Source organism: Saccopteryx bilineata, chromosome 4, assembly GCF_036850765.1.
Source record: "Saccopteryx bilineata isolate mSacBil1 chromosome 4, mSacBil1_pri_phased_curated, whole genome shotgun sequence".
Taxonomy (NCBI): Eukaryota; Metazoa; Chordata; class Mammalia; order Chiroptera; family Emballonuridae; genus Saccopteryx; species Saccopteryx bilineata.
Window position 1 is genome coordinate 223,794,199 of NC_089493.1, and position 17,820 is coordinate 223,812,018.

A 17,820-nucleotide genomic window follows, 5' to 3' on the forward strand; every position below is an offset into this window, starting at 1 on the left:
AGTGTTAAACTCAACTTCTTATAATCTATGCATTAATATTTGGCTGCCTTAGCCACCAGTTTTGTTTCTGACCTTGTCCTGGTGAGTTTCTGAATACTCCCCGGAGCACCATTATTGTTCTGTACAGAGCTGTTAAATGCTATAGTATTTGGTTTATAGTTTTTTTAATGCCTTTTTTATTGTGCTTTTATTTATTTATTTATTTATTTATTTATTTATTTATTTATTTATTGTATTTCTCTGAAGCTGGAAACGGAGAGAGACAGTCAGACAGACTCCCGCGTGCCCCGACCGGGATCCGCCCGGCACGCCCACCAGGGGGAACGCTCTGCCCACCAGGGGGCGATGCTCTGCCCCTCCGGGGTGTCGCTCTGCTGCGACCAGAGCCACCCTAGCGCCCGGGGCAGAGGCCAAGGAGCCATCCCCAGCGCCCGGGCCATCTCCACTCCAATGGAACCTTGGCTGCGGGAGGGGAAGAGAGAGACAGAGAGGAAGGGGGGGGGGTGGAGAAGCAAATGGGCGCCTCTCCTATGTGCCCTGGCCGGGAACTGAGCCCGGGTCCCCTGCACGCCAGGCCGACGCTCTACCGCCGAGCCAACCGGCCAGAGCCTATTTATTTTTTATTTAAACCTATTTTCTCAGGTCAGCACACATTATTCCCCAAAAGTAGGTTATAGTGAGATGCATTTCATCTCTTGCCAAGAGCCCACAATTATGATTTCTTAAGTTTCATGGTCAAAAATAAAACTATTTATTTGAACTATGTTACTATGGGCAGCTGTTCATGTCTGTGATCTCAATTCTTCCTCAAAGTCACAGCTCTTAGGCAATATTCTGAACTTCTGTGGGTAGGTTATTTGCTCTGGGTGTTGGTGGCTTCTTTTAAAATAGCTGCATATTCTTGCTCTATTTCCTTGAGATCATTCACATTTATCTACAAAAAAGATAAAGTGAAAAAAGAATGTTAAAATGTGATGTGGGATTAGATGAACTGTAAAGCCTCACACAACTCAAAAATTCTGATTTTGTGTAATAAAAATCAGAGGGACCTATTAGCATGTTAAAATATTCCCACATTTTAACTTTTTAAGAGAGTAATACTTGAGTTTCTTTCTTTAAGATTTGAGATTACAAAGCTTTCTTCAATTTAGCATTATTTATTTTTATGTAATTATTGAGGGCCCTTAAAAGAGCTGTGTTAACCTAAAGGTAGAAACAACCTAAATGTCTACAACAGATGAACAGATACACAAAATGGAGTATATACATACAGCGCAATATTACTCAGCCTTAAGAAGAATGAAATTTAATACACGCTGCAACATAAATGAACCTTGAGGACATGCCACTAAGTAAAATAAACCAGACAGAGAAAAGGACAAATAACTATATAATTCAACTTATATGAGGTACCTAGAATAGTCAGATTCACAAAGGTAAAATAAAATAGTGGTTGCCAGGGACTGGGACCAAGGAAAAAGGGGATTTATTATTTAATGGGTAAAGAGTTTCAGTTTAGGATGATAAAAAAAGTTCTGAAAATAGTGGTAATGTGAATGTACGTAATGCCACAGAACTGTACACTTAAAGTGGTAAGTTTTGTGTATTTCACCAGAATAATAATAAAAAGAACTATTTTTGTGTACCAAAGTTGCCTGCCAGCAAGTTACCGTATCTGAATTGAGTGGCTAGATGGATTTGTGAGTGTCCCTGGATTCACACCAAAGTGATGGCATTATGGCCACGTTCCCCCTCCACTAGCTGTTGAAACTCAGGATGAGAAATGTGCTGGGAACCTGCTCAGTGGAACAGCACATCTGAGTTAAAAGCAACTATTCAGACATAACCTCATAGAAATATTTACACATTGCCTCCCGTAACCTTAGGTTGATGACATTTCCTCCTAGAAATAAGTTTTGGTTTGCTCCTGAGGTGAATTTCTTTAGATTAGGCCAAGTGGATACCTTTGCAAACCATAATCATCTCTCTGCTACAAGTACAAGTGCAGTTAGTGAAGGCCATGACCTTGGATTAAAAGCTTAAACTGAGCCCTCAAGAACTGTATAGTCTTTGTGAGCCACAGGTACAACCATACATCTGCTCAAAGATATCCAGCCACTGCAGCAGCAGGAGGTTGTTACTCGTTTGATTTGGTTTCTTCATTGGTGTGATTTTATCACGGCTTGTTGTGAATGCTCCCTTTTCCTTTCTGCTGTCAGAGTATGCTGAAGGCTGCATCTTACTTATATAGACACATTAAACATGGATCTGGGCTCTGCATGAGTTCTCCCAGACTTTCCTCACTGATATAATCATCATGTTGATGGTCATTATGTACAACACTGTGTAACTGTCCATTTTTCTTGCAGTTTCACCACTCTGACTGCCTTTCAACCTGGCTACTCCATTTCATTGCCACTAACTACCTCATCTTCAGTCAAAAGCCTGAATTTCAGGATCTTTCAGGTAGATTGCCATTTACTGTATTGAAAGAAAACTTATTTTTTTCTTCTTAGATTTGAGACATAACTTGTCAGAATGATAGTTTTAAAAAATTAAAAAGTTCATATAATATATTCTTTTAAAAATGCAACGTGGTAATTGAGGACACTTTAACTTACAGTCACCTGTGTTATATAAGTAGCTTGACCTGTGTTACACAAGAAGTTTTCTAATAATTGTTTTATAGCTCCCATCATTTTTAAATGCATTTTTCCCCTGAAGTATAAATATATGGTGGCTTCAGGTGGCATTTAGTGTTGATAAACAAGATCTGTGTTTTAACCACCCAAGTCAGAAGCAAAATTTAAACAGTACAGATTGAAAACCTTTATTTTGGTAAAGGAATTGTAATTATTGTGTATTATTTATAATAAATAATTCTATTGTAGTGATATCTGTATCTGTTAAGTATATCTATATAGGAGTTCATTATGTTACCTGGGAATAACAATTTTTTATTAATCAAAGGTTGTTTCAAAACTTACTGAGTAGAGAGTATGCATACTGTGATTATTTTTTCATTTTTAAAATTTACTTATTTTAGAGAGAGGAAGGGAGAGAAAAAGAGAGATCAGTTTGTTGTTCTGCTTATTTATGCATTTATTGGTTGATCCTTGTATGTGCCCTGACCAGGGATTGAACCCACAACGTTGGCATATTAGGGCAACGCTCTAACCAATGGAGCTATCCGGCCAGGGCTGCAAAGTGTGATTTTTAAGATAAATTTTAAAGATGAAAACCAATCAAAAGTTGAGCTTCTCAGTGTTGCATAAGAGGAAAGACAAGGAAAATAGGCCAGTCGTCAGAGTAGACAGTCACTTGATATATAATGGTTTGCTCATGTTATTACCTGAAATTGACTCAAGAAATAATCAAATTAAAATTAAAAGGAAATTCAGGGTCACCTAGTCAAGTAGTTTCCACCTCTAAACAGAGAACCTTCCTGGAGATGCGTGGAGGTGTGCTGAGGTAGGGGAGAGCGGGAGCAGGGAGGCAGCGGAGGGAGCGAGGAGAGGTGAAGGGAAGAGAAGGCTGTGGTTGTGTTTTTGGACTTTTCCCTCCCACCTTCAACCAGAGTAGTTCCACTTTATCTGCTTTATATCTTAGCCTTTTACATAAAATTTTACTTGTAAAAGAGAATCTGCTGCTAAAAAAAGAACATGAAATTCTTTGGTTTCTTTCAACTTCTTGTACAGTTAAGGAAACCAAGAAATATACAGTGTTTTTGGCAGACATCTTAACAGACATTCAGCCAGTCAACAAACATTGATTGCCCATTGGAAGCCTCTTTGCAGATTCAAAGCCTAGTGCCTGAGAGGAACATAATAAATCAAAGCAGAACAATTGATAGTTACTAACCATCCACTTTGTGCAAGAAAGAAACAAAAAGTTCATTCATAAAGATAAGGCATGTTTCTGCTTGCTGTTAGTCAGTAGAGACATTCTTATACAGTTTTTTTTTTCAGAAGTCAGTTAAAATGAAATGAATGAATGTTTTGATTTTATTTTTCTGAAGCTGGAAACGGGGAGAGACAGTCAGACAGACTCCAGACTCCCGCATGCGCCCGACCCAGACAGACTCCAGACTCCCGCATGCGCCCCACCGGGATCCACCCGGCATGCCCACCAAGGGCTACGCTCTGCCCACCAGGGGGCGATGTTCTGCCCCTCCCGGGTGTCACTCTGCCAAGACCAGAACCACTCTAGCGCCTGGGGCAGAGGCCAAGGAGCCATCCCCAGCACCCGGGCCAGCACCCGGGCCATCTTTGCTCCAATGGAGCCTTGGCTGCGGGAGGGGAAGAGAGAGACAGAGAGGAAAGCGCGGCGGAGGGGTGGAGAAGCAAATGGGCGCTTCTCCTGTGTGCCCTGGCCGGGAATCGAACCCAGGTCCCCCGCACGCCAGGCCGACGCTCTACCGCTGAGCCAACCGGCCAGAGCCTGAATGTTTTGATTTTAGAACCACTTTCATTATGCACCTTAGGTCATCTTTAGTTGCAAACAGAGAAGAAGTTTATTTTCCACTCACTATCTTGTATAAATGTATATGATGTACATGAGAGTGCTCATACAACCTTGAGAGAAAGATGCTTTGTACATTTTTTGTTATTGATGTTTATTTTATTTTATTTTATTACTTATACGATTATCTATAAAGTGTGTTTCGACCACCGGGCATAGTGAACAGCAGGACCCCGGGGTGTATTTTGAAAAGGCAGAGTAAGAGGAGGCTGTGACAGTGACCCACTGTGCCTTCGATGGGAGTGAAAAGCTCATCACAGATGCTCTGAATCGGTGGTACCCGCTTGTGTCCAGGACCTGCTGTGACCATCCTTCAGACAGAGAAAAGAGCCCCTGTAGTTGAGGGAGAATTTGATAGTCTAAATAGGTGGGCACAAACTGGTAGTCTGTTTGGACCACATAGTTTTTTGTTTGTTTGTTCATTTGTTTTAAACTTAGTATCTAATTTAAAAATTGTAACGTTACATTTTATTTTATTTTATTTTGGGGGGGGGGGCATCCTATTTATTGGTGTCTCACCAAGACAGGCAAACCACAAAAGAAGACAAGGGAAAAGCAGAAAACCAGCTCTTCCCATGAAGGGCAAGGGATCAGGGAAGCCCCTGCAATTGTGATAGCAGGAACTGTGTGTAACGTTACATTTTAAAAATCCAAATTTTTTGGCTTCTTTTGAAAAGTTGGGAGACCTGGCTACTATGGGTCTATCTTCTCACATGACAACCACCTAGAATGAAGCAGTAGCTGCCCATTTAAAGGAGCGTGTCCTCCAGAGTGTCCCTGTCACCTCTCCTCAGTATTGCCTTATGCTTGGCTGACTTCACATGGTCATTAAAATTCAAAAGGGTTATTGTCACAATCACTTTATAGCTTCTTAAAAATTTTCCCATTTTCAGTTTGAAAAATTATCAAATTATTATTGGATTCTGAAAATTGTTTTCTCAAAGTAGAACGTTTCTTATGTAAAGTTATTTAAGAATTGAAAATCGAGGCTGGAAAAGATCTCGTCGATTCTGGCCCGGGGGCATGAACACAGTTAAATAACTCATTAAATATTAGGCATTTTGTGTGTTAGGCTCTTTGGAAAACAAACAGCAATGTGCAGGAATGTAAGTTACCTTTGGCATTTATGGAATCATTATTCACTCGGCTAGATTAACTTAACTGAATATTATGTATTTTATATTATGGAGGGTTTGTGGGTTTTGTTTTGTTTTTTGGTCTTCTTTTGGTTATTGGCCAGAGCTCATCTGTGATAACTTTGTTTCTGTTATTTTATCTTAACTGAGGGGGTAGTTTGTTTTATGTCACCTACACTTCCCAATGAAACGCAATTTCCCTGAGCGGCTAGGTCATTTCTCTTTGACCTGATCCCACAGCCTGGATTAAGACTTTGCTAATCCAAATTGTATTAGCTGAGGTCAAACAGTAGGTGAAGAAGTGGACAGTGACTTCACAGAAGGAAACCTGAGTGCCCACAGCAGGGAATACCGATGAGAAACAAGCTGATTTGCTCAGCAAAATACCAAAAACCTTAAAAGTTTGAGGGACCAAGTAGTTTAGAAAGCAGGAGGCTAGGGGCTAAAAGCAGAAATACCTGAATGTTGCTTAAGAAGCTTTTGCCAAACACCATACCACCCAGGCGGGCAGCTGCTTCTCCTTCATCATCACTGGCAATGGGGGGTTTATTGCGGAAGAAATTAAGCCAAAAAATGATAAGATCATGAACCTTAGATATAATTGAGATCAGGCAAGGAGCTGGACTGAAAACGTGGGCATTATGGGAAAGTGTGCACATTTTTTAGTAAGTCTCCAGCCTCCTTCCCATAGCCAGCATCTAGCATTCTGGCAGCCAGGTATTTGCTGCCTCTACTCCCATAGTCTAGGCATGAAATGGAAGCATCTTTCTCTGGCCTCAGAGGAAAAAAATGTGCAGGTGCAATCATTTGGCAATTATTTTGGTGAACCCAACCTTAATCTGCTCAGTCGTGCTTCTGTGTGTTCTACCAGTCAGCAAAGCCTACCCTTGCCTCAGAGATTTCCAAGCAGCTCTCAGTATCCCACTCTTCAGTGTGACAAGATAGCTGAGGATCAACAGATATTTAGGGCAAAGTCCCACCTGAAAGATAGCCACCCAAACAAAAACACAATGAATAAAAATGAGAGAAGAAAAATACAGGAAAAACCTATAGCCTTTCTATTGTACCTGTGTGTTTCTTCCCTGAGTCTTTCTCCTGTGTGTCTCATTTACTGTTCACACAGAATACTTCATTCTGATACTTCTGGTCACCAAGCAATTCTCTATACCAAGGGTCCCCAAACTACGGCCCGCGGGCCGCCTGCGGCCCCTGAGGTAATTTATCCAGCCCCCGCCACACTTCCGGAAGGGGCACCTCTTTCATTGGTGGTCAGTGATGCATCCTGTGCTCCTGGAGTACTGTATGTGGCGGCGGCGCGCACGTACAGTACTACTTCCTGTGACGTGGGACGCACGCGTCACGGCTCCGGAATCGCGTCATATCACTTGTTACGGCTAGCAGTGACAAATATGGAACCGGACATTGACCATCTCATTAGCCAAAAGCAGGCCCATAGTTCCCATTGAAATACTGGTCAGTTTGTTGATTTAAATTTACTTGTTCTTTGTTTTAAATATTGTATTTGTTCCCGTTTTGTTTTTTTACTTTAAAATAATATATGTGCAGTGTGCATAGGGATTTGTTCATACTTTTTTTTTTTTTAAGACTTTATTTATTCCATTTTTTAGAGAGGAGAGAGATAGAGAAAGAGAGGAGGAGGAGCAGGAAGCATCAACTCCCATATGTGCCTTGACCAGGCAAGTCCAGGGTTTCAAACCGGCAATCTCAGCATTCCAGGTTGATGCCCTATCCCATTGCGCCACCAGAGGTCAGGCTGTTCATAGTTTTTTTTATAGTCTGGCCCTCTGATGGTCTGAGGGACAGTGAACTGGTCCCCTGTGTAAAAAGTTTGGGGACCCCTGCTCTACACCACCAGCTGGGTGTCCTAGAATTTAAGTCAGTTCTGACACTCTACCTAGAGATAGTAAGCGTGTCAGATCCCACAGGTTAGGGGCTCAGTCCCACAAGACTGACCCCAAACCCACTTCAGACTCCCATTGCAAGTTCAAAATTTTTGACCAACTGGTTATAGATCAGAGGTTCACAATGATCCCCTCTTGGGGTTCAATGAATTTTCTAGATCGGATCACGCAAGGCAGGGATATGCTTACTTAAGTTAACCAGTTTATTAAAGGATGCAGATGAACAGCAGATGAAGAGATACATAGGGCAAGGTCTGGGAGGGTCCTGGATGCAGGGGATTTCTGTCCCCGTAGAGTTGGGCTGTGTCACGCTCCCTGCATGTGGATGTACTCACCACCCTGGAAGCCCTCTGAACCTTGTGCTTCTGTTAGTTTGTAGAGGCCTCATTATGTAAGCATGATTAATCATCAACTCCATTCTCAGTCCTTTTCCCTTCTTAGAGACTGCTGGGGGTGGGAGGGGACCAAAAAGTCCAAGCTTCTAATCGTGGTTTTTCAGTAACCAGCCTTCATCCAGGACCCCTCCCAGAGGTGCCTCATTAGAATAAAAGATACTACTATCACCCAGGAAATTACAAGGGATTTCAGGGGCCTTGAAACAAAGGTCAAAGACCAGGTATTAGAACAAAAGATTCTCCTAGTGCTTATTATTACTGAGGAAATTATAAGGGCTTCCGGAGTTCTACGCCAAGAACTGGGTCAGAGACCAATATGTTTTCAATTATCTCAGAAGAAGGAACTTAGAGGAATCAAGAGACACAAGGACTAGAAGAAAACCTAAAAAAAAATAAAAACCCTTTAAAATTAATATCTTCAAATAATAAGAGACATCCATAAAAAGCAGGGATAGAATGTTGCTGAAAAGAAAGAATAGTTGTAAAGACAGAAAGTAGAATGGTGGTTTCCAGGAACTGGGGGTCCGGGAACAGGGTTTCTTTTTAACGGTCAGAGTTTTGGTTTTGCAAGAGGAAAAGAGTTCTGGAGCTAGGTTGCACAATAGCATGAATGTACTTACTACTGCTTAGCATGCACTGTGCTCTTAAAAATGATTAAGATGGTTTATTTTATTTTATGTGTATTTTACCACATTTTACAAAAAGCAATAAAATAACAAGAAGTCATTCTTGGACATTATTGTGATACCGAAAGTCCCAACTAAATAAAACAGTCAAAAGATAAAGATAATGTGAAATCTCCCAGAAAGTCGAACAAAATGATAAACAGGAAAGAAAGGTTTTGTTAAAAAAAATAAAAAATTGGAGGCTCAATCCAGAAGGTGAGGTAACTGAATAATATAAGTTATATAGAAAAAAATAGTGGGGAGAAAATGATCAAGAAATAATACAAGAGGTTACCCCAGTAATGGAGGCCCTGACTCAACAGATTGCAAGGATTTGCTAAACCTTCGGTTTAGTAAACAAGGGACGTCATTGAGACGTGTGAGAATGCCAACTGTAAATAGGAAAGAAAGAAAAGTTTACCAGATAAAAAAACAAAACACATATTACTTACCAAGGACTATGACTCTGGCAGTGGAGTTTTTAGCAAACTTGGGAACTGGAAAGCTGTGGAGTGCTGCCTCCAGCTTTCTTAGCCAAGTTTCCTATGCCAAGCCAAATTATGAATTGTGTGTGAGGGTAGATGTTTCATCCCAAGCAAGGTCTCAAAAATACTTCTTATGCACCTGCCATTTTCAGGCAGCCAGTAAAGGTTCTGCTTCACCAAAACTAGGGAATAAACACAGTGACCTGGAGTCCGGGAGTGGAGGACTCCGGCAGGAAAGCGTGAAGCAGCCTGGAGAGCAGTAGGGCACTGGCTCTGAAGCGGAGGGTCCCAGGGTGACAGCAGCAACACTACAGGAATGCAGAGATTGATTATCTGATAACTCTGGCGTGGTGGAAGATAGAATTGAGAGGACTTTAAAGAGTTTGAAGGAGCCTGGTGGTGCAGTGGATAGAGCATCGGACTGGGATGCAGAGGACCCAGGTTCGAGACCCTGAGGTCGCCAGCTTGAACCGGGCTCATCTGGTTTGAGCAAAGCTCACCAGCTTGGACCCAAGGTCGCTGGCTTGAGCAAGGGGTTACTCGGTCTGCTGGAGGCCCGCTGTCAAGGCACATATGAGAAAGCAATCAATGAACAGCTAAGGTGCCACAACGAAAAACTGATGATTGATGCTTCTCATCTCTCTGAGTTCCTGTCTGCCTGTCCCTGTCTATCCCTCTCTCTGACTCTCTGTCTGTCTCTGTAAAAAAAAAAAAAAAAAGGAAGAGTTTGAAGGTTTGAATTTCTTACAAAGAAAAAAAATGAAAAATAAAGTTATCATCTCCAGGTAAAACAAATCTTATGTGAATAAAAAAGGAAGAACTGACTCAAATGCTACTTGATGAAGCAATGGAAAGATAGATGCTGATGACTGATTTAACCAAAATTGTATTCAGTGATTTTGGAAGGCTTGAGGACAGAGTAGGGAGTATACAGCAATGCTTGGAGGTCACCCATTAAACAGGAAACCAGTAATTAATAATAAACTTGATCCCAAATAAAATATATTCAATTAATATATTTTTTTAAATTTTAGTGGAAGAACGCAGTTTTGTTGAAAAGCACAGATGGCCGTCGAATACGTACTTGAAGCAGCTTGCGGAATACAGGAAGTATATTCACTCCCGGAAATGTCGTTGCTTAGTAATGTGACCTGGCGCTTTTGTATACATACACCTTTTAAATTATTATTATGAAGAATGGGATACCTCTGGGTTCCAGTAAAATTCCTGTGACCGAAACATAGGTGTTAAAAAAAAAATCACCACATAGCTTAATGTGTTTACTAGCTCTCTTTGAAAAAACTATCGTGATCTTAAAAGGGAGTAAAATACCCTGTAGGCTGGATCTGAGGCTCCCCCTAGATATAAAGCTGTTGTACAACTCTTTATTCCCTTTTAGGATGCTCTGTTGCTTTAGTGATACTAATACCCTTCCCAGTTAAGTAATGTTTAAATTTTTAAAAAATCATTTAGGATTAGTACAGAAATTTCATCATATCTGATTAATTGCTCTGTTGAAATAAGGGGCATTAAAAAACTCAGTGTGACTATTTCTATAATGAAAAATCTAGGGGAAGACTGATCAATCTGAGGCTTTGGGAATCAGAATTTGCCTGGGATTTTGAATGTGAAACACTTGTTTTTAAATCAGTGACAGTATTTGAACCATCATGAAAAAAAAATCTGTTTTTTGTCTGAACAGCCCAGCTGAGCCACATTGGCTCTTTGTTGGGTTCTAAAAGGGACGAGTGTACGACCAGGTGACCCGTGTAGTTGTTAACAGGGCCACAGGCTGAGAAGTTCTCTGCTATCAATATCTTGAAATTCATAATAATGTTTGGAGAAGGGTCCTGCATTTTCATTTTGAACTGGACCCCCAAAATTATGTCTGTCCTATAGCAGGACATGTACTTTCTTTTCTTGCTCAAACATCATTGTCTCTGAAAGCAGAAAAGAGGCACTGACATGGAGGGAAGGAGGGAGGCTTTCTGGAGGGAAGAGAACAGATGGGGATTCTGGGACCTTTGGGGAAATCTGCTCCACCCAGGGCTGCTGCCGCCTCGGCTGAAGGGAGAAACAGCTTGTGTTGTCTTATCTTTAACACACTCACAGATGAACAAATACTTTCTTGATCATACTGTAAGACCAGGCTATTGGTAAAAGCGACTGACCAGCATGACTTTAATATGTGTTATAAAAATGCTCATAGGAAAAGATGCTTTTTAGAGAATTCACGGTTGAAGGCTCAAGATGTTTTGTATTTACTAAGAATAGGATGTCAGTGGCTTGAATCATTTCTGAGGACCACAAGGTTATTTGATCAGGAGTAGCTTGAATGTTGTCCTTCAGGATTAACTAGTAAGTTTAAAGAAAGGATATAAATGAAAGACTTGTTACACGTAGAGAAAATGGTACTAGGATAGAGGACAGAATTATAGTTTGTCTTGTATTACATGTCAACAGAATTCCACCAGGAGCTCACAGCTGAGTGATGGAAAACCAGATTGTTTTGTTAATGTTAGCATCCTTTTCATCTGTAATGTAATTCAGTATTGGAGGTATTTTTTTTTAATTTCCAATTACTTTAGAATACATATAGTTTCCCAACTGTTCAAATATTTGATTAAACAGTTTTATACCATAGTATTAGAATCATATACAGCTAGTCCTGGGGTGTATACCAACACTGTCAGTGAAACAATAAAAATTCCCTATATATTTCTTCCCAGGAAACCTGATTGTAACTGAATTGTGGTGATACAGATAACTGGAATGCATTTTTTTGTTTTGGGTTTTTTTTTATTCTAATCACTTGGCTTAATCAATGATTGGCAAATCTCGCTTGACATGGACTAGCATTGTAAAGAATAGTTACTGTAGTAGATTTATAGAAGTTCATTTACATATAAGAACTTTCACAATGCAATGTAGCATTTTGTTCTTCATAAGTATATTCTGGCCCCTATGTCAATTAGAGTACTTAAAATTCTAAATCAGTAACTTTTAATCTAGGAAATTGAAGAATAAAAGTTCTAAAGCAAAATATATTCTTGCAAATACTATTTAACGTTTAAATGGGCCACAAATAGTTTTTAGGTTGTTCGACTGGAATTGAGTCTGGAAGTTGGAGTTCTGTGGCTCAGTGTTCAGCATGTAGTTTTTATTCTAAAAGTTCTTCACCACCTGTGTGAGTGACTCAGACACACAGATGTCACGGCTCTCCAGAGATCGTCAGAACGGTAATTGAATTACTTTTTAAATCTAGATTAAAACCTTTGAATTAACTCAATTCAAAATTTAAAAAGATTTAAAAATACTCTTAAGCTATATTGGAGAAGTGAGCTCTTTTGTTTTTTTTAAATGAAATATTATTTCTAGATGAATGTATGCTCTGTGCTGACCTCTGCTTCAGTATGTTTATGAATCATTTTAGTTAAAGATGCTGTATGGTGGAACTGAGGCCTTTTCTTCCTGGGCCAGGTGTTCACCTTCTATAACCCTTTGTATAATTCTGACTGTCTGCGTTCATGTTGTAGGAGAGTAGGCTTGTCAGATAGACGTTTTGGTAGCATAACTGAAATTCACCCAGTCCAAGCCAGCATGGTGGCTTCATAATGGGCAGTAGCAGAAAACTGAAGAATTAAATAAATTTGACTTTCAAGACAGAAAAACTTTTCAACTATAATTTTAAAAACTAGACTACACTGATACAGTTAATTATACGAAAATGTCCTCAAGAGTATTTTATTTATTTAAAGCATCTGTTTAATCCAATCTTTAATAATTTTTCAAAGAAGGGTATGTGTGTATTTTAATATAGCCTGATCTGAATTTATATGTTTTTAGCTTTAGTATTTAACATTTTGTAACAAATAAACCTTTGTAAAAAAACAATTTGACCAGTGTTCTACGGTTATTTTATCTGGAATGTTGAAATGCTGGAATGAAGTTAGGAATACTGCTTTGTGTTTCTCAAGTATAATTATGTTTCACAGAAAATTTCCATTATATGTAAAATTTTTAGAATATTGCTGATATTGAAGATGATTCATATGCATGTGATGAGAGAAAGAAATTTATATTACAGCTTATATAGAAAATTATATTTAACAGCTGTTATCAGAATTTCTCTTAAAAAAATAACTATATTTTGGGAAAAAATGCTTTGACAATTATTTAGCATCGAGGTGAGCCCTCTGCAGGCTGTAGCATAATAGAGTAAAGAATCTGGAGCTCTCCAGAGCTGAAGATCCCAGGTGGGAGTAGGAGAGAGCAGCCATAACATGTGGATGGAGTGTGCACTGTATAATACCCCAGGAGTTTCCGTTTCCCAAAGTGTCAGTAAAGGCTCCTCCTCTGCAAAGGCCTGCACAGTTCCATTGGAATTGTATTCCTGCCACAAACCCGACCTGGGAACACACTCTTCTCGAAGACCTCTGTTGCCTACAGAAGAACGTCCACTGCCTTTCGTAACCTTTCCCATCGCTTCTACTTTGACACTCAGGACTGTGCATCCAGATGCGTACTTGCACACCTCACATACTCCCTGTGGCTTGGGTCGGGTTCCCACTCCCTGTCCACTTGGAAAACTCCTGCATAGCCTGTAAAACCCGACTTACACATCATATGGCTTTTGCTTTCTGTGACTCTGCTGGGAAGAGTTAGTTGCTTCTGCATGTGTCTTTCTTGGCTTTTTATTCACTTAGCTCTTTACGGCACCTACTCCATTTTAGGTATTTATGTGTCGGTGGTCTGTACTTGGCTCTAACTTGAGGGCAGGGACCGTGTCTTGATTTATCTTTGTGACACCCTCTCCAGCCCTCCACCAAGCACGGGAACTGACATAGACTGTGTGTATAACATAAATGACACTGAAAAGGCCAGATTGCCTCAGCTGGAACAATAGTCGAAACTTGCAAATGCAAAGTATGCTCACACTCAAAGCTCTGTTTGCCCTATGTCAGGAGTAGCCTAAGTCAGGCGGCATGGGACCTGGGGTGACCAGGGTGGCTGGCTGGCTAGCAATGTGATGCACATGGAATGGAAAAGTGACTAAGTGTTGGACCAATTGAGGGGGAAGCAGATCATATACAAAATGAACCTTGGGGACACCTCTCTCTGTCTCTATTGGAAATTGGGCAGCAAGATGGGTTTGGGGAGCACAGAAGAGTTGCTGTTGGACATAATGAGGGGGAAATTGATTCCCATATTAAACATACTATTTGACTTGATGCAAATAATCCTTTAACTGCATGGAAATAATTTCCCTGGCCTGTAGCTGGCTGGCTGGTTGGCTATGTTCTCAAAATCTTAGTAGTCCTGTCCTACTGTTCAAGAGAAGTGTTCAACGACTATGAGAATGTCTGACATTTTATTTTTTATATACTCAAAGCAAAAAGATCTCATTTACTTTCATTTAAAAAAAATAGCATGCAATTTAGTGCATACAATGTATTACCTATTTTTAAAAATTAAGTGAAAGGATATGGGCTCTCAGCCCCTTTTCTGTTGTTGGGAGCTTGGACGAGAAAGATGCTCAGGAGAATACTTTAGCTCAAAAACAACCCAAATCAGTAAATTTCCCTTAAAGGCTGGGCTTACTCACTCATCTGTGACTTAGTCCCTATCTTGTTTACAAGGACAGACTTTGCTACTGTCTCAGAATATATAAGGTCTACCGGAAAGTTCTGTCCGTTTCTATCACAACAGGTTTCGACACGCAAGCACATGTTTATTTGGCACATGTGTGCCTCTCTATTTTTATCACTTAATGTATACATACTGATGTAGCAAATTAATTAAAAGTTGATTCACGTTAGTCTTATGTGTGAAGCGATAGTGTACCCATGGCTACTGATAAAGTTCATTTACGCCACTAATTTTTACAAATTTCAACAAGGAAGAAATGCTACAGAAGCATGTCTGTTGCATTCACCATATTCCCTGGACTTAGCACCCTCCGACTATCACTTGTTTTTGTCCTTACAAAATTTTTTGAAGGGCAAAAAATTCAAAAATGAAGAAGATATCAAACAAGTACTGGTTCAATTTTTCGATTCAAAAGATAAAACATTTTTCAAAAATGGGATTTACAAATTGCCCTCACGCTGGCAAGAAATCATTAATAATGGCAATTATATTATTTAATAAAGTTTATTGATGGTAAGAAAAATTTGTATTTTGTTTTATTCTAAAAACGGACAGAACTTTCCGGTAGACCTATACTTTTTTGTCTGCAAATTGTCTACCTTTTTGTTTTCTAATTAAAAAAAAAAAAAGATTCATCTCCCCTTAAGACTTGGAAGCAATACTGAAGCACAGCCTTAAATAAATAGTTAAGCCAAAGGGCCTGTGGGACGGTTTGGTTAAAGCAGTTTTGTGAGCTCTAGGAATTCTTACCACAAACAGCGGGAAGTTACTAATTAGCCACTGTCCCGCTCACACAGTTCTGGTTCGGACTTCTGAGTGCTTTCCCTCCTCTTCAGATTTGCCTTCACTTTCATAACGTTAATCTAAGGCTGTAGGAAAATAACTACAAGTACCTCAGTTCCGGTTTTCATAAAACTTACGTAGGTGGTTTTTATTTTCCTGGAAATCTCGTGTCTGATTCTCTCCACATGGTCACCTATGAGACAACACATCATTGTTCTTGGGTCTCAAGTTTCTGTGGTTGGCAGAGGAGCGGGGGAGGGTTTCTAAGTTTACAGTGACTTCTCTGAAGAACGAACAGCCTCAGAGTGAAGTAAGACGTACCAATCCCTGAGAGGCCACAGAGAGAACCCCTCGTAACGGTTAGGAAGGCAGATTACAATGCTGCAGTAATGCCCAGAGGAGGTTCAAATACGTTCTTTCTTTGACTAGATGGAAAGTAAAAGTTAAGACATTTCCTTGGCAAGAATTTGAATATAAAGAACATTTAAGTAGCCTGACCTGTGGTGGTGCAGTGGGTAAAGCATCGACCTGGAATGCTGAGGTCACCGGTTCGAAACCCCAGGCTTGCCTGGTCAAGGCACATATGGGAGTTGATGCTTCCTGCTCCTCCCCCCTTCTCTCTACCTCTTCTCTCTCTAAAATGAATATCTTTAAAAAAATAAAAATCTTTTAAAAAGCCAAACATTTAAGTAAAGTTAATAGATATAGCCAAGAATTGTCTGGGCCAGGGGTCCCCAAACTTTTTACACAGGGGGCCAGTTCACTGTCCCTCAGACCGTTGGAGGGCCGGACTATAAAAATAACTGAACAATCCCTATGCACACTACACATATCTTATTTTAAAGTAAAAAAACAAAACGGGAACAAATACAATATTTAAAATAAAGAACCAAGTAAATTTAAATCAACAAACTGACCAGTATTTCAATGGGAACTATGCTCCTCTCACTGACCATCAATGAAAGAGGTGCCCCTTCCGGAAGTGCGGTGGGGGCCGGATAAATGGCCTCAGGGGGCCACATGCGGCCCGCAGGGGACCCCTGGTCTGGGCATTTTCCTAAGCTACACACTACCACCATCAGCCACGAAACTTTCTATTTTATAACCATCACTAATTTTAATGAATATGGTAAGAAAGGCTGATATTGTATGCAACCTTAGTATTAGCAGACATCAAGGGTTCTTAAGCTCTATTATAGCGTACCAGTATGGACATACTGATTGCTTGTATCTTCTTTTTTGTACACCGTTTCCAAAACAATAGTTGCTTAAGAGATGTCCGTTGAACGTAATAGGACATAGGTGATTGGTGGAGAGCCAGCAGTTACTCATCTCCAGGTCGTCAGTGTTGACTGCTGTGGCTCAGCAGCCCTGTTTCTGCTTAGGGACCAGGGAGTTTAGCTGGTGCTCTGCTGTGAGGCACAAACATATTAAGAATTGCTTTGTCTACTTGGAGAATTTATCCCTTTATTTTTATGTACCACACTTGTCTATTCTTGGTAACTTTCCTTGCCTTGAAGTCTGTTCTGCCTAAAATTATAGCTACTCCTGCTTTCTTTTAAAAAATGTATTGTATAATAAATATGTATTTTCCGATGGCTTTAGGTGACCCCTGTGTTTTTTGGTCGTTCGACCCCCGCCAGGTTCGTGACCCACAGGTTGAGAATCGCTGCCTTAAGGGCCATCTTTGGATGGCTTTGAACTGAGATGAATGGCTGCCAGTTGTCCCATTGGAGGAGCCAGGCTGGAAGCAGCAGACTGAAAGTTATTAAAATGAGACATCTAAGGGACTGAATCACTTGCTTTTTAAAGTATACAGAAGTGGAGCTTTGGCGATGCATTTTTTGCCTGGTTATTCTCATTGCTTTCCTCTGCCACCCTCTTGTACCATCTCAGTGCTCTTTGGATTATAGTTTTTTCTGTCCCTGCATTGCATGCAAACTACTCTGCAAGGAGCCAGCAGAAAACAAGAGGTTAAGGGAGAGTCTGTGCACTGCCGGGGAAGGGGGGGCTGCCAAGTCCCTTTCCCCTGCTTGGCAGCCAGAGCTGGAGGCAAGAGCCAATCCCCAGCTGAGGGACAGGACAAAGTGAATGGCTCGAAAGAAAAGTGTCCAGGAATTAACAGTTGGGGGATCTGCACTTGATTGTTCATTCATTCATTTGTCCATTCAAACACCAGTAGATATTTATCAAGTGCCTACTATGTGTAGGTAGTCTTCTCTATGCTGTAGATACAGCAGTAAATAAACAGACACAAATCCCTG

At 40.4% G+C, this 17,820-nt stretch overlaps 1 protein-coding gene across 1 annotated transcript in view; it reads left to right on the forward strand.

Annotated features, from left to right (window-relative positions):
* RHOBTB3 (Rho related BTB domain containing 3) overlaps positions 1-13,018 on the forward strand; it is a 59,192-nt gene extending 46,174 nt beyond the window's left edge. The window contains exons 11-12 of the mRNA XM_066273854.1: positions 2,370-2,466; positions 10,159-13,018. Of these exons, the coding sequence (XP_066129951.1) occupies positions 2,370-2,466; positions 10,159-10,274 (213 nt within the window). The 3' untranslated portion in view covers positions 10,275-13,018. The remainder of the gene's footprint in view (positions 1-2,369; positions 2,467-10,158) is intronic.
* Positions 13,019-17,820: the final 4,802 nt, after the last annotated feature.